Source organism: Furipterus horrens, unplaced genomic scaffold (genome assembly GCF_987537825.1).
Source record: "Furipterus horrens unplaced genomic scaffold, mFurHor1.1.pri manual_scaffold_4, whole genome shotgun sequence".
NCBI classification, from domain to species: domain Eukaryota; kingdom Metazoa; phylum Chordata; class Mammalia; order Chiroptera; family Furipteridae; genus Furipterus; species Furipterus horrens.
Genome location: NW_028327174.1, coordinates 40,126,528 through 40,144,578, shown reverse-complemented (window position 1 = coordinate 40,144,578; position 18,051 = coordinate 40,126,528). Strand labels below are relative to the sequence as shown.

The 18,051-nt window shown below is 41.7% G+C and overlaps 1 protein-coding gene across 3 annotated transcripts in view; it reads right to left on the bottom strand.

Annotated features, from left to right (window-relative positions):
• The window catches only part of BICD1 (BICD cargo adaptor 1), a 175,546-nt gene extending 159,889 nt beyond the window's left edge, over positions 1-15,657 (bottom strand). For all 3 annotated transcript variants that reach the window (XM_090272995.1, XM_090272993.1, XM_090272994.1), the window contains exon 1: positions 15,366-15,657. In XM_090272995.1, coding sequence (XP_090129121.1) covers positions 15,366-15,578 — 213 coding nt within the window. In that variant the 5' untranslated portion in view covers positions 15,579-15,657. The remainder of the gene's footprint in view (positions 1-15,365) is intronic.
• Between the last annotated feature and the right edge of the window lie 2,394 nt (positions 15,658-18,051).

The window sequence follows — 18,051 nt, the reverse complement described above, 5'->3', positions numbered from 1 at the left end:
GACAATGACATCTCAGTCCTCTTCAAAGTAGGCACCTTGGGACCTCACACAGTTCTCCCAATCGCCATCAGCTGCCCTGTTGTATTGTCCTGAATCTCATCGAGGGTTTTAAATCTCTTCCCTTTCAAAGGTGATTTTAGTTTTGGGAAAAGCCAGAACTCACAGAGCACCAAATCTGGGCTGTGCGGGGCTGAGTCACCTGGCTGATCTGATGTTTCTCAAAAATCTCTGCATGAGACATGATGCATGAGCAGGCATGTTGTGCTGAAGCTACCAATCACCAGTTGCCCATAGCTGCAGCCTTTGAATCATCCAAATAGTTTCCATGGAGGAACGTTCAAGCTTAACGCAAAATTTGATGCAGATTTGTTGCTCTACGTACTCAGTCATTTTGAATGAGACAGCCACACAGTACACGTGCTCACTCAATGCATTTACTGTTACAGAATGGGGGTCTCCAAAAATCCCCAGAGCCTGCAGGTTGGGGGAACGGGGAAGGGAAACAGCTTTTTTTAAGCTGCCTTCACATGCCTGTGGCTAGTGGCTAGTGTCTAGTGTCTTTGTTACACAAATGGCTTTGATTCTTACAAGGCCCCAAGAAGATGGTAGGGGTTTTGGACCATGGAATGATACTGAAAGAGCACACAGAGCCTGTGTAAGGTTCTGTGAATGGTCAGGACTGGTTATCATGCCCACTGCGTCACAGTCAGGGATTTAAAGATAAGCTGCAGACATTTTTAGGGAGAGAACACCATGCAGCTTTGAAAGGAAAGGGAGAACTCCATGCAGTTTCCAAGGAGGCCGGGAACTCCACGAGGTTCTGCATTAAGCGCTGGAGGGCACCACAACACAGGCAAAACCTCCCCAATCAGGACTGAATGATTGGGAGCTGCAGGTAAAGCTAAAACTGTATCTCTGACTTTTCTAAACTAGCCTGGTTTGATAGGGGGAGGCAGAACTATGTGTTTGTGCGTGTTCTAAAGAAAATAAGACTTAACGGCAGAAATCCACAAATAATCTAAATCGATATAACTATTAAATAAACAACTTTTTCTTTTCACTAAACTCTGGTATTGAGACTTATGCTTCTGGCAGCAGGCATTCGGGCCCCTAATAACTGAACAGCCCATGGGTTCTGTTTCAATCTGGACAGCCCAGGGGTTCTGTCACACTACCACCCCGCACTGACTAGTACAGGGAAGTTGTCATTGTTCACACATGGGAATTCCAGTCCACTCTCCTTGGCTGCCAGGTTACATCAATGTCGCACAAACCATTCTTATTACATTAACAATAACTGCACTTTTTCAGGATAGACCTGGTACAGGTTATCTCAATGTGGGAAGTAAACTGCAAAACATTGTGATTCCTTTGCTCAAAATCCTCCAAAAGTTTCCCACCTTGCTCAGAGCAAAACCTAAAGTTCTGGTAACAACCTATAAGTTGCTTCATTATTTGACCCCCACTGCCCCCTCTGACCTTATTTTCTATTCACCCCCTCATTGAATCTCCTCCAGCCAGGCAGCCTCTTCACCACCCCTCTAAAGGAGATTTTCACTGACTACTCTATTGAAAATAGCAACCTTTCCCCACTTCACAGGCCAGCTCCCTTTTCCTATTTAGAACCATCTAACATTCTATTTTACGTATTCAATCTATTTACTGTCTCTCTTCCTCAATGCCCCCCCAACATCTCACCCATGCAGAATGTGAGATTCATGAACATGGAGATTTCTACTGGGTTTGTTCTCTGCTGTATCCGCAGCACCCAGATCTGTGCCTAACACACAGGAGGCACTAAATATATAATATTGAAGGGAAGAATCAATGAACCCCTATTTAGCTTCAGGCAATGACCTGTCTGCTCGCAGTATTTACCTTGCTGTCCATTTCCCTAATTTCTAATCACACTGGCATCACAAATTAAAATGCAACTTAAAATTTTGTCACTTGGAATTAAATCATGATAACTAAAATCTTATTGGTCTTGAGTTCTTTTTGTTGCCTTTTCCTGACACGTCTTACTGCGACCATTGTCTGATACATTCATTGTAGTTTTGAGGCTCTGGTCTAAATTTTAGCAAACAATAGCTCACGTTATTCTAAACAATTCAGTGTGATTTGCAAAGGTATATTATTTATTTCACTAAAATGAAAAAAAAAAAGCACTTAAAACTTGATTGGAAATAACTGCAGTGATTAACATAGAGGACCTGAGACCTAAGAACTCTTTGAAGGTTCTAGTTCTAAATTATTTTGAAACATTAATAAAAAGAAAATCTGCTTATTGTGTAGATCATTAGAACCAGATCGTTAAACTGTAGTTAATTCTGAATTGCTAACACTAATTAAGAACCTTATCAATTCAAAAAAAAAAAAAATCCAAAGAGTCAAACGATACTTACAATTGGTTTTCAAAATTCAAGAAGTATCTATAATTGGTTTTCAAATACATTATATTATTGCCCTTTTCTCTAATTATTGTTTTCCCCTCCTACTGACCTTTTCTTGAGGTTTTGAGTGTCAAGGCTCTGTGTACGTAACATTAGCATAAAGAAAGCTGGACTGTGACTTAAAGGGGGGAAATGGTTGTGTATGCCAAAGAGATAATCTGCAAGATGATGGTATCTTGAGCTCAACAAAGGAAGTCGTGTACAAGATTCAGCTCATCCTGTCTCCATCTAGTTACCTAACACCAAGGTCAACTTCAAAAAATCTCCTAAAACCATCTAGGAAATGGCAGTCAGTGAGGTTTATCAACAAGGCACATCTACAGTATAATATAAACCTATTTCAGTTTCAAAAACTGATGGCTAAGGGCCCTTCAGCAGTGGCATTTGATTCCACATTAGTCTGCAGTATACAAGAGAAAAACAAAGACCCATCATTCTGAACAGTCTATTACAGACCCGAGCCAAACTGCAACAACATCCTTAAGGAAATTGCTACTGTTATCGTGTACTTGCCATAAATGTAAACAGGTTTCTTACTCTCAATTCTAAATTTAAATATAGAAACATATCCGTTAAATATTCCATTTTAGAGGATTGCTGTTTCTCCATAAAATGTTTTAAAACGGTAAGAATGTGTAAACCAAAACAAAAATGGAAAATTCGTAACCCCAGAAATTAAAGAGCAATTCTTTTTTAATATTCTATTTCTAAACTTGTCGAGTTGGCATAAACAACTGCAAACCGAACAAAAACAAAATGGACACAACAAAGGAGACAACTAACTTTAAAAAGAAACTTTAAACAACTCTGAGGATAGAAAAGTTAATACACTCTAATGTAACATACATCGTAACTGTGTAATGTAGTTTTTGATGATGTTTGTTAGTTTTCAGAAAGCCATGGCAGAGCCTTCATTTCCAGAAAACAGAGAAGTAAAAGGACGGTACAATTAATGTTTACATATTAGCTGATAACCCCCCAGCTTTTCTTAACAGACACTTCCATCCCTATGGAGTTACTTACTCCTAGAGTTAGCAGTTTCTGAGAAAGAGGCTCTCAACCCTGGCTGCACCTATGAGCAGAGGAGGGCTAACATACTGAAGCGCCAGCTCCATCTCATGCCTTGGTTTGAACCGTCCCAGAGTAGGATCCAGGGAGCAGTGTTTTTATGTCACCCAGGTGATCCTAGAGTCACTGCTTCTGATCTACCTCTTCTAAAAGAAACCCTCAGCAGGGTATGGAGGCTCTGCTCAAACACTTCCAATGTTGAGACACAAAGCCTCATTCAAAAACTCTGAAGTCAATATACTATTTTATAGATGGTCATTTTTCAAATATGAATGGTTATCGTGACAGGGCATGGTAACCCATCATTTCCCCCTAACAACTACAGAGTTCTAAGATCTTTGCACTTGCCCCTCTTTTTAAAAATGACTTCTCATCATTCAGGTCTGAGTTCCAATATCACCCCCTGAGAGTGACTTTTCTGATGGCGCTTTCCCCAGCCAGTCTCAGTCTGTTCACCCATGCCAATTCTCACATCTGAAGAGCGTGTGTGTGCTTGCTGAGTATCTCCCAGGTCTGCAACATAAGCTCTATTCAGGCAGCTCCATCCTGTGTGTCTTGTTCAACATTGTATCTCCAGTAAGTGGCAGAGTGCTCAAGACAGTAGCCACTAAATACAAACTTTTGAATCAATAAATGAAAAAGAACAAGAAACAATGGGTAATCTAAAGCAAAAATTAAAAGCTCATATTGGCAAGCCCTGACTGGCATGGCTCGGTTGAGGGTCGTTTTGCAAAGCTAAAGGTTGCTGGTTCGATTCCAGATCAGGGCATATGCCTGAGTTGCAGGCCCTGTCCCCAGTTGGGAGCATGCAAGATGGGCATTTCTTTCTCTCGCACACGGATGTTTCTCTCCCTCTCTTCCTCCCTCTCTTCCCCTAACTCTAAGAATAAATAAAATATTTTTTAAATGTATAGTTTCACTGAAACTTTCCAAAATTTACAGATGTAGTTACTTCAAGCTTTTCTATTACACATCAGTTTTCTTCTGAAAATCAAGCAAAACGTAGATCAAAAATGATGATAAACTTCCAATATACTTTAAAAACATTCTAAATGTTCAAAAGTCCTAAATACTCTGAAATGCTAAACATGAAAACAAAATTTTAATCATGTTAGCAACACTGACTTGGTGGTGGGGGAAGAGACTATAAAACAACAGAAACATATGAGATTACTTGGAACAACTGGAATAAGGTCAAAAATATTCAGACTAGGAGGAGTGTCTTCAAGATCATTTAATATAAACGCCTTTCCAAGCATAAACCTTCCAGGACAGTATTCCCAGCAAGTGATTGGCTAGAATCTCCTTAAACATTTTTTGGTGACAGAGAACTCATGACTTCCTAAGGAAGGCTGCTTCATTCCAGCCTTAGGAAGCTGTACCTGTTAGTTCTCTATTTTGATCCAAAATTTGGCTCCCAGGGACCCAGTGAGCCTTGTTCTGCTCTACGAAGCCAAGTACAAAAATGTCAATGAAAACTAACTCAATGGCCCTAGCTGCTATGGTTCAGTGGATTGAGCGTCTGCCTGCGAGCCAAGTGTCGCTGGTTCGATTCCCAGTCAGGGCACATGACTAGGTTGCACATCAGGTCCCCAGTTGGGGGCGCGAGTAAGAAGCAACCACACAGTGATGTTTCTCTCCCTCTCTTTCTCCTTTCCCCACTCTTTAAAAATAAATAAACAAACAAATAAATTTTAAAAAATAAATCAATTTTAAAAATTAAAAAAAAGAAACTCAATGGATCAGTTCTACAACAGTATAGACCTGATTAGAAGGGAAAAGTGAATGCAGAAGGAAAATGAGCTCGGACCAGGTGTTCAAAGGGCACGAGAACGATACATTGTTTGGGGAGGAAAACAATGGAAGGGTACAGGTACAGTACAAGTGTAAAAACAGATGGAAGGTGCATTTTCCTGGCTAGAGGTGAGTGTCCAGAGTGGGAACAGATAGGAGGAAAAACAGAGAAAACAGTTGATGAACATCCCTAAAGGCTAGGTGAAAATTATTGCAATTAAACAAAAGTAATCCGTACTTTATAAAAAGTAGAATAAATTTGAAAAGGACAGGTAAATCAGTAAGTAGACTAAGTTACTTTAAAACACAGCATTACAGAAGTTTAGAGCTGATAGAAATCACAGAGATTATCTATTTCAAAGCCTTAATTTTATAGACAAGGTAATTAAACTCCAGGAGGAAAAGGTCTCAACTGCCACAAGGAAGAACACTTATGGAACATTTTTCCTGTCTTGTATCCTCTTCTCCCTCTTGCCTGCATAACACACTCAATCTGAGGTGCTATATAAGAGCTATCTTAAAACTCAACCATCCCAGGGCAACTATGGGATGACGTAATGAGCCCCAATTATCTGAATCATCCTGGCTTCTCGCCAAAACCCAGTATGGACAGGATGTGGCCACACTGCTGGACAGGCTCTTCTTGGCCATGGAAACCTGCCACCTATTATGCTGATACACATAGCTGACCCCAGCCAAAAAGACAAGGAATCAAATTCACTGCTAACTCACCCACAAAACTTTCACCCACAAAGCTTTCCATCTTTTTCCTTGGTATTATCACACAGGTCTGCTGGGGGGCAACCAAACAAATTCCATCAGTTTCTTTTAAACACACCTACACTTGTTGTCTATCACTTACCCCCAAGCTACCCTTGAGGCAGAACGTGGTCCACCTACCTGCACCTCTACCAGCACCCACACCCCTGAGGTTCGCTGGTCTTCTTCCCTAATCAGACCCATGTTCTTCCCACTTTAAATATAAGGACTTTAAAAATACAGTTCTGTCCTAGAAATGACTGCATTTTAAAAGTACATACTAGGAAATGAAAAACACCAGGCTGCAGGGTCAAATTGTTACAGAAACAGGGGAGTCCAAAAACAAACCCCAGAGTTTGTGGCTGGGAGATAGGGAGCAGGGAGCAGCTTTCAGGATGCCCTGGCATGCCTGGAGCTAGTGGCTGGAAACATTGTTGCAAAGATCCACTTTACTTCCAAGACTCAGGAAGATGGGAGGGATCTTGGACTGTGGGCTTGTACGAAGAAGCAGACAGAGCCTAGGTAGGGTTCTGTGAATGGTCAGGACTGTTTGCAACACCCACTGCAAGAGAGGACGCAGTGAGGGAGAGAGAGGACGCAGGGGGAGAGAGGAGGCAGGGAGGAGGAAGAGAAGCAGCTGCAGACATTTTGGGCTGGCTCTGGCTCTAGGAGGCTCTCTCTCTCTCAGGCTCTCTCTGGCCCTCACGCCCTCACTCTCTGGCTCTTGTGGGCTCCCTCCATGTGGCTTGGAGAAGGGGTCTCCAGGCTGCTTAAAGAAGAAGCTCTTGCCAGGCTGCTTTGAGAAGGAGAGGACATCGGCCCTGTATACAGGAAGAAGGCAGTTTACAAGGAGGCTGAGAATCCAGGCGGTTCTGCATTGAGAGCTGGAGGGCACCACAGCACAGAAAGGACCTCCCCAATCAGAACTGAGTGATCGGCAGCTACTGGTAAAGCTGAACTGTGCCTAGGAAGTAGGGAAACGGTGTTTCTGACTTTCCTAAGACTGGCCAGGTCTGGGAGAGGGAGGCAGGGCTATGTGTAAATAAACAATTCTTTTTCTTTTCACCAAACTCTGGTATTAAGAGTTATAATTCTGGTGGTGGGCAATCGGGCCCCTAACTAAACAGCCCGTGGGTTCTGTTTCAATGGGAGCAGCCCAAGTGTTCTGTTACAATATGTACGACATGATCCCACTTGCACAAAAACAGAGAAACAAGAACAACAAAAAACCCCGCATACTAATTCATATGTTTAACAATATCTAAAACAAGTATAAGAGAATACTCACTAAGTATTGGCAATACAGATAGATTTAGGAGGAGAGGAAGAGGAATCTATTAATTTGTATATGATTTTATCTAACTTGGATTATTGCCATAGCTGTCATAATTACACAACTGGAATTTTTAAAGAGCAACTAAATTCTTATGATAAAAAAAATTTTTTTTAAACCCTTAAAAGCGCTAATGGAATTCCAAGTACCAATCAGTGAGGGACGTGCACTGTTCCTCCCAGCCCCCCTGGCCAGAGAGGTCATCACAGGCTAGTTTTCCACTGAGGCTGCCCTGGAAGTCCAACCCAGCTTCTCTGCCCACTGTTTATTAGTTTGCACTTCTCCTAATTCAGAATGCAATCTCAACTAGTTAGTGAAAATGTAGTTAAATTATTATTCCATATTCTGGAAATTAGGTTTGGGCAACCAATTACATAGATTATTCATTTGTTTTATTGAGAGTTGAGTATTTGAATTCCTCATACAATGTATGCCACCCCTCAAAGAAAAGATGAATTACAAGGACTCACATAATTTGGCCATCAACTTTACATATTCTCTAAAATTGCTCTAAGCCAATGGACCTTCCTTTGTGAATGACACTGCATTCTAACCATCCTGAGACTCTCAACTCGATTCTTTGCCTCACTTTTCATTTCCCGTCACATCCAGCACTGAGTTCCACCCCCCACCTCCTAGGTTTGCTCACTCCTCCTATCCCTACTGCCCCTGCACAGCTCCAATCCACCCTCTGTAAATACCACCATGACCTTCTACATTGCACTGTGACCGAGGTGTTCCACACCCTGCAGAGATAAGAAAGTGGGCTTCTTGCCCTGACTGGTGTGGCTCAGTGGGTTTGGCATCATCCTGCAAAGTGAAAGATCGCCAGTTTGATTCTCAAGTCAGGGAACATGCCTGGGTTACAGGTTACGTCCCCCAGTGAGGGTTATGTGAGAGGCAACTGGGTAAGGTTCCCTGATGAGGGCATGGGAAAGGCAACAGAACTGATCAATGTTTCTTTCCCTCTCTTTCTCCCTCCCTTTCCCTCTCTATAAAAATAAACAAAACTTTCAGGACTTCCGGCCAAGATGGAGGCTTAGACTGACACTCTCTGTCTCCCTCCACAACTAAGAAGGAATACAACTACCTCAGAACCAAAAACAACCAGAAATTCCAGAAAATAAAACTACATGGAAGTCCAACATATGAAGTTATAAACCAGTGGTGCTCATCCAGACGGGTAGGAGGGGCGAAACCAGGACGGAAAGGTTGGGCTGTGCTGGCGGTGATAGCAGCAGGGATAGCGGCGAGAAATGCCAGGGGAGCAATCCCGGCTGCAGTCGAGACCCATCAGCTCGTGATTCTAACACTGGGGAAGGCAGACACCCCCACTGCCTTGGACAGTGAGGCCCAGAGGGCATGGGGATGGAGGCTCCCAGTCTCTCAGCAGAGAGTAACGACAGGAATCCATCTTGGACCTCCGCCCCCACACAAAGCACCACAGTGTGGTGAAAAAGGTCGCCAGGTTGTGACGAGTGTTCAGGGAGCTGCACCCGATAGTGTAGGAGGTGTGACAGCCCTGCCCAAGAAGGAAAGATAAACGAAAATGGTCAGGATAGCAGGAATAATGATTGAAATACCAGTCATGAACCTAACAAAAAAGTAGATAAAGGAATTAACCGATGAACAAATAGAAAAACTTTCTGAGGCTCAGTTCAGAGCTATAGTCATAATGCAGCTTACAGAATTAACAAAAGATATTGAACACAACGGGGAAGAAATAAAGGCTAGCCCTGCTGAAATGAATGGAAAACACATACGAGACAAATGGTGAGGAAACAAAAACCAGAGATCAAATCAACAAATCAGAACATAGGGAAGGAACAAACAGTCAACCAGTGCAGAAAGAGGAAACAAAAAGTGAGGAATATGAGGAAGATCAGAAACCTCTGGGACAGCTATAAGCGAACAAACATTCGAATTATAGGATTGCCAGAAGGTGAAGAAAAAGAACTAGAAATTGAAAAATTATGTGAAAAAATAATGAAGCAGAACTTCCCTAACTTGGTGAAGGAAACAGACTTACAGATCCAGGAAGCACAGAGAGTTCCAGAAAAGCTGGACTCAGGGAGAACCACACCAAGACACATTATAATCAAAATGTCAAAAATTAAAGATAAAGAGAGAATCTTAAAAGCAGCAAGAGAGAAGAAAATAATTATGTACAAAGGGGTCCCAATTAGACTATCAGCTGATTTCTCAAAGGAGACCCTGCAGGCAAGAAATATTCAAAGTAATGAAAATCAAAAACCTACAGCCACGAATACTCTATCCAGCGAAACTGTCATTCAGAATAGAAGGGCAGAGAAAGTGCTTCCAGGACAAAGTAAAACTGAAGGAGTTCATCGGATCCAAACCACTGTTATATGAGATGTTAAAGGGACTGGTTTAGAAGGAGGATCATAGCTATGAACATTAAAATGAAAACTGTATCACAACAACCAACAACAGAAACTAGGGAATTGAAACAAAGGCAAACAAAGTAGGCAACGCGAGTGGAAAAAGAATTATAGGTATGGGGAACATATTGGGGGGAGGTCAGTGGAGAGGGGGAAGGGGGAAAAGGGAGGAGATGATGCAGGAATTAAGAAGCATAGTAGGAGGGAGTGGAGTAGACAGGAAGAGGTTGAGAAGAACTATATGCACAACCAATGGACATGGACTAAAAGGGGGGGACAACTGGAGGGAGGGGGGTCACTGGGTGGAGGGGAGCAGGGGGGAAAGAAATTGGGACAACTGTAACAGCATAATCAATAAAACATATTTAAAAAATAAATAAATAAGTAAACAAAACTTTTTTTTTAAAGTGGGCTTCTTTCAAAACCAGGTTTCATCACTTAGCTTTGCATCCTTGAGAAGAATACTTAACCTAAGACCTCTGTACTTTCCTCTTCTGTTTAACTAAAGTGATATCTACCTTGTAAAAGGGTATTACAAGAATTTGAGAGAAGACATGCAGAGTCCCTAAATGGAGTTTTGTACATCGTTCAATGCTTTATTGTTTTTATTATTTTCTTATCTGTGAAAATGGGCAATAAATCTCTTGAGTTACTTTGAAGATTAAATGAGATATGACAGAAGGCACCAAGCACAGTTACTAAGTGTCTCCTTTCGCTAACTTCTAATATTTGCCCATTACCAAGACACAATGTGGCCACTGCCACTGTCCCGCTTTCATTTCCTGCCACCTGCCTTTCCTTTAAAATGATATATTATTTAATAGTAAGACTATGCATCTCTTCACGTCCTCCTCTCCTTTAAAGCCAGATTTATGTGTATAAACTTATGTGTGAGAAAGTCCTTTATTATATATTTCAACATGCAAGTAAATATCCTATTTTCAACCTACAATGAAATATCCATAAAGTACAAGTGTACTTAAGGGGACAACAGGGCATGAAATGTTGTAAGCATGGAATCCTGAAAAAATTTTCAAACCATGGCTGCTGTACCTGCTCATGCACTCTTGGTAAAGACTGTAAGATCTTGCTAAATGATATCTGAGAAATAACTTTGCCAGAGATGAAATGTTGATTGGAATAAAAAGAAGGGGTGGGCCTGGCTGGGTGGCTTGGTTGGTTGGAGTGCCATCCTCATACAACAAAGGTTGCAGGCTCGATCTCCGTCAGGGCACATACAGGAGTAAAAGATGAATGCATGAATAGGTGGAACAACAAATTAATGTTTCTCTTTCTCTCTCTCTAAAATCAGTCATTTAAAAAAATTTTTTTTAAAGAAAGGGATAATGCAAGGTAAAGCAATTGAATTAAAATAAAGAGATGTGATTGAAAGTGATTATGTTTGTTTAAGTTATTTACAGTTTCCCAAAGCTTATATTGATATATTTTAATGTTTTAATTAATTTGATAATAAATGGAATAATAAATATAAATATTTATTCTTTAAAAACAATAACAGAAAAATATTACCTTAGGTAAATAATTAACGTCCTCTGTTTATTCATAGACTGGAAAAAATATGGGGTTTTTTTGTTTTTGTTTTTACCCCCAAATGACTTCATGATTAAAATTTACAGACATAAAATAAGCTAACAATCTTTCTAAGCATCTGAAGGGGGAAAATAGTTCTTTAAAGATAAAGCCATGTAACTAAATGTCTTTCATCAAGCCCCTAATGTGACAATCTCTAAAAGTAAGTTAAATGTTTATTTCTTAAATGATTTCACTCTGGCTCTGAAAAAAAACAACACAGAAAGTTGGCTCCAGGAGAAGCTGTTCAATGCCCTAAAGTGCTTCTTCAGCAGGTGTCTACCCTTGGTATCAGGGTTGAGAAAAATGAGTTGAAGATTCCGAGTCCACAGTCTACTGTAACCTAACTGCAAAACTTCTCTGAAGTTGTCACGTGGGTATGTTTTCTAAAATGCTACCAGAAACACTTATTCGTCTCTTAGGGAATCTTTTTAAACTTTCCTGCATTTAAAATTTCAACTACCTATTAAGTTTAAAAAAAAAAAACCTTAAATTTAAATTTTACAGGTCTTTTTAAAGCATGCATATTTTTAGTTTTCAAATTATCTTAGAATCATGGCTCTTCTTTAAATACTAATTTTGTCTGGGGACAGACAGTGTTGATTTATGTACATCCCAAACATAAAATCAGCCAGGACATAATTAGGCAGGGGTGCCCCTCAGGTCACTGAAAAGCAAGTATTATTTGTGAAATCAAACCATGGTCAAGTATTCTGGTGAACATGTTGCTTTGTACTGATGCCCAAGTATAATGAAAAGGAGAACATGATGATGTCAGAAGCCATCCTTTTTTCAGATCCTAAGTACTTTTCTTTGAAGTGTATTATTTCGAGAATAGAATTACAGCAGTCATGTAGGCACAGGGCAAAGCCCTAAATATCAGGCTAATCCAAAAAGCAATCTGGACTGAGAAAAGACATGACTAGGGAAAAAATTACAGACTACATCATCTTGATTTTGTACATATTCAGGCAACATTGCCCACTTGCATTACCCTAGCAGTACGTAGCGTGGGAAGGAAGGCAGCAAGATTGCTGGGTGCTGACTCGCAAAAACAAAACGACCTATAAAGACTGAGCCATGTTGCTATGCTGCAAATTACTAATGTCCAACTTGGACTTAGTACAGTACTTTTCTGTTGACATTCTCATAAGCTGGTCCAATTATTTTTAAATGAATCATACTTGTTGAAAGAGCCTAGAATTAAGCCAAAGATTTATTTTATACTTGGCTTTATAGATATAATACGACAACATAATTTGCTGTATATAACTGAAAATGAACAAAACTCCCTTTTGAAAAATTAGAGCACTCACAAAGCATTGTTTTCAAAAATGACTTCTATATGCTATCATCACTGGAGTATCTTAATTTGCACAATTATTTTGGATTTACTTTTTAAACAGAAAACATTATTATACTGATTTAGCTCATTTAAACAATACTCCCAACTAAAGTATATATTATGGTTAAAGGATTAAAAAAACAGGTCTCATTATCAAGTAATCAAGTATAATAATTATTTTATTACCCTAAAATATATTTTTATATAAATGTATAAACCAGTCACTAGGAACCTAAAACTGAATAATATTTATGCTAAATGAAACTCAAAATACATATGTAAACAATTATCACTGGTAAAAATCCTCCTGATAAAATCTTTTTTCAAAGATTTATTTATTTTTTAGAGAGGAGAAGAGAGGGAGAAAGAGAGATAGATATTGATAGGTGAGAGATACATCAACTGGTTGCCTCTCACATGTCCCCAACTGAGGATCTGGCCCGCAACCCAGGCATGAGCCCTGACTGGAATCAAACCTGTGACCTTTTGGTTTGCAGGCCGGTGCTCAATCTACTGAGCCATGCCAGCCAGGGCCTGATAAATTCTTATTAACCTCATGGTATATAGAACAAAATATGCCTCAAAATTTTACAGAAAAAAATGATAATTGATATTTGCATTATTCTGTATTAAGAAACCAGTGTTATACTATTCCTACAAAACATTGTTTTCTCATTTTTCCCACGATTGCTAAGAAAATAGATTTTTAATACTAGTCACTTTCTATACTTCCTAATTTTCTTAGGCTTTCTCTGGCGCTAATATCAACTAGTGAATGCTTGATAAAGGTATCTTCTTCCAGTATAAATTTATCCTTTCATAAAATATTTATTCCACACTCACTGTGCTAGGCTTTGTGTTAAAGACTTGAGAAGCCAAGTAAGTTCAGATAGATTCTTTGCCTAAGAGCTCGCTCATGGTCTAGTAAAGGCAAAAGACAACTGCATTAAGGTTTACTATGCACAGTCAGTACAATGACACAGAAAAACAAAAACAAAAACCCTAGAAAGGTTGTTTGAATCGAGCAGGAAGGTCAGTTATACTCCATTTCACTGAATTAAGTGTACCTCCTTTAGCAAGAAGGTGATGGCTTGACACTGCTGAGTTTGCACTTCCTTGTCTTGGCAAAATAATGATGACAGGTGTAGACAACATCAAAACATCTCTGAGAATTACAATCATCATCCTGTTTCCTGACTTCACAAGATTTAGCATCACTGAATATAAACATATCAGCCTAAGACTTAATCTAAATTGGAATATACCACTAAGTCTAGCTGTTGTTAAGAACAGAAATGTCCATGGTAAGAGAAACATGAACTAGAAATTTACAGCCTGATACACAAACATCAGATTTCATGGTAGAATTTTTACCACATTTATTTTTTTGGCATTTAGGCATAAGAAAAAAATAAGATGTACCTGAAAGTATAAATGCTTACAATATTATATGCTAAATTAAAAAGCAAATTAATTATGTCATAAATGTTCTAAACTGTAATAACACAAAACAAGTTGCCCTCTCCCCCAAAAAAAGAATTGTAAGAAAAACATTTTTTATATTATATGCAAAATTAGAATTAAGATTTAAAATGCCAATATGCACCTAAAAATAAAGACTTGTCACACAGAAAAGCAGTGTGTACATTTCAATTTATAACCAGTTACTTGCTACCCATAGTGCCTCAGGAAGGGAATAAAACAGACTTGAGTTCCTTCAACAATATGTAGTCTTACGAGTGTTGATACAAAATCAAAGCTTATTATTCTCTTCCAGTATATTAGCCAGTCTTTAAAAGAAGCCAAATAAATACCAAAAGACTAAAGAGGACAAGTGTCCATTTGTGATATTCTAGTTTTATAAATAGTAATTTCAAAGAGAAGAGCTTTATTTGAAGTGCAGATCTACCCACACTATTTGATCTGTACCATTCTTCAGACCATTTGTAAGGGAGTTAATTTTCCCTGGTCAGGGTGACCTTATAAGACTTGTGCATGGCCCAGCCTGCCTCACTCAGGTGAAATGAAGGCAGCGGGATCACCCAGCACAGTTGTTTTTCTCCGGCAGCCCGATGACAAGAAAAAGTAAAGCCAAGGAGAATGAAGACTGCCCAGCCTTTGTCAGATGGATTGGCGGGGCGGGTGTTCCAACACTTCCCTCTCTCCTCAAGGAGTGGTTACATTCAGCAGAAGGCTCAGGTACCACAGATTCCATATCCTGAAACTGTGGGTCCTCCACAAATATCTACCCATCACCTTTGTGGACTACGGGATTGTCACTGAAACCTCGGTTTGCAAGAACAGCTGTTTTGTAAAGTTTAATGAATACATTCCAACTCAGCTGAATGTCGCCTTGGAATGCTGAGACTTTAAGACTCACGAGTCTCCCTCCCCCACAGCCACTGCCTCCCAAATTCCAGTTTATACATTCATTCCCTGGGCAATTTTTCCCTTGTGGGGAAAAACAATGGACTCTTTCAATCTTCCCTTATCAACAAAGGGCTCTAAGATGAAGAAACAATCCTTTCAATAGCATCTTTTCCGATTTCTTCATAAATGATGAGGGGGCACTGGAGGTGGGGCACCGGGGCCCGGGAGGGATGAGGTGACAGGCAACTCACCTCTTTCAGCTGCTCCAGCTCCTGTTTGAGGCTGTCATACTCAGCCTCCAGCTCGTCATACTGCTGCTTGAGGGTCAGTTTCTCTTCCAGGACCACCAGCCCGTACTCAGCAGCCTGGATCTTCTCGTGGGTCGTCTCTGTGAGCTCCTTGCTCAGCCTCTCTATCTCAGCCTTATAATGGTCCACAGTCTGCAATACCTCTTCTGCGGCCATAGCCCCGGTAGATGGAGGCAGGAGGGGGTCACAGGAGAGGGAGACGGATGCAAAGCAGGCAGGGTAAAGGGAGAAGGAACTGGGGAGGGGAGGGGAAAAAATGGTAAGCAAAGTGTGCTGGATGAACGAGCAGAGCAATGTCCTGGCTGCTCCTCCGGCGGCAGCAGCTACACCACCCGAGAAACTGACGTGAAATGCAACATGGGGAATTCAGGGGAGAGGATCAGGGGCGAGGCGGCAGCTGCAGCATGTGTCCTCTGGGCCGGCCCCTGCGTGTGGTCAGCGGCCGTGCGGCATGGCTCTGGCTGCGGCGGCCGGGGCGGCGAGAGGCTCGGTATTCTGCTTATTCACTGGCGCCCGGCCGCCATGTCTCCCGGGCAGCGTCACTGCAGTCTCCCCGGACCCCGCGCGCTCAGGCTCTCCTCTCGCTCGCTCCCTCCACCTGCTCCCGCTGGCTGTGCTGCAGCCGGTGTGGAATGATGCAGCCTCGGGCCCACTCCCTCCCTGCGCGCCTGCCCCGGACTCCGAGAAGGGGGCGGGGAGACGGATGGAGTCAGCGCAGGAGGAGGAGGGAAGGATCCAACGGATCCCGCGGCGCATCCCGTCGGGCACGCCGGGCCGCTGCCGCCAATTGCACCGGGGGCGCGTGGGACTGAAGCGGAGGAGGAGGGACGCGCGCAGGGAGTGAGCCTCCGCCCAGCCCGCCCCGCCCGTCAAGCTCGCTGCTGTGGGTGGGGGTTCCTACCAGGGCTTTTTGCCTGGGTGGGCGTCAAAGCCCCCGACCGTGGCATGGGCGCCCCTGCCCCTCTGGCTGCCACGGGAGCCCTAGGTCCGCAAACTGCCTGGGGTCGGCGCCTTCCCTCAAAGAAAAGCAAGCAGTAACTAAAGCGCTCGGGGCTCTAGCATCCTTCTAGTCTGAGCTCTCAGCGTTCTTCCCCGGCCTCATGTACCCAAACGTTACGCTTCCAGAGCATGCCAGTTGCACCCCAAGGCGCCAGCTTCCGCCCCTTCCATTCTTCCCTCTTCCTCCTCTCTGCATTGGCCTGGTTCGCCTCATGCTCAACAAGCTCATCCCACCTGAGGAAAGTCTTTGCTAAAGATTGCTTACTGTCGTCTGAGCTTTCTATGCCCAGCTTATCACAAGATCAATACTCAGGGGGGAAACAAACAAAAAAAACCATAGTGCATGCACCCAGGAAGACTCTAGGTGCCATAATGTCTTGCCCCAGTAGGTTTACTCTATAGATTCTTCAGTAAAGGAAAGCTGCATGAAGTTTCCTAAATACAATATCAACAATACCCTGTAATAAATATTTTTTCAAATAAAAGCTAATAATTACTGAGACCATGTGCCAAGCATTCTTCTGAGTATGGCGCATGCATTTTCTGCCATCCTAACAACTCTTTGAGGTAGAAAGCATTATCCCCAATTTATAGATGGTGAGAGTAAAAGTTGAGTGATTTCCCAAAGTAAGGCAACTCTAAGTGGTAAAGCCAAAATTGAATCATAACCTTGAACTGGATCATTATGTTGGCTTCACATTCATTCATTATAATACAAACCCAGAAACTAAATATTATATGCTCTTAAAAAGGCCACTTTAATCAATATGCGGAGTGATGATGAAGAGTCACAAGAGGAGATGAAGGCAACGTCAGGGAGTAAAGGGGAATAAAGAGGAGAGAAGGGATGAGGAAAGAGAATAACCAGGAGGAAAGCAAGAGATAGGAGCGGAAAAAAGGGCAGTTTCTGTGTAACTAGGAGGCTGTGGGATCAATAAGCCAGGGGTCTGACCAGTTCCTTCCCTCTCTCCTGGGTAGCACTTATTCCACAGCTTTTTCTCAGTGGTCAGTTGTTCAACACACATACACATACGTGCGCGCGCACACACACACACACACGTTTTCTGACTTAGAAAGCAGGACTCAACTCTCCCATCATTGTGTACAGGATAAAGCAAAAAAAGACAGTTTCTGATGGTGTGGGAAGAAAAGCAAACGACAATGCCCTTACAAAGCCTTGACTAATAAACAGGCTCTCCGGATGTGATTTTCACTGCCTCTAAAACAGACAAGAAAGCTTCCTTCCAGATGTTGACAATTACAACATAATATTGTCTGCTAAGTGAAAGAAAAGAGGAAAGAAAAGAAAAGAAAAGCACTTGAAACTTGCAACCACCATGAATCCAACCTGGCAAAGAAGCAGGAATAATAATGATCACATCATGTCACCTATGCTACCTTAACCTCACATGGCAATTGAGAAGCCCCTCCTGTGTGCTCCTGTCATGCCCACCCTGTCACAGTGATGAGTGATCATGAACTGAAGAGAAAAGAGGTGAAACCTGTATTGCAGATAGCTAAACTGTCTTCTTCCCAGTATGCTCCTGGCCCATCCCTTACGCACAAAGGATAATAGCAGTTGGGGTACATTACCTACATTTCCCTTTCCTTTGGCCAGAACAAAGAATAG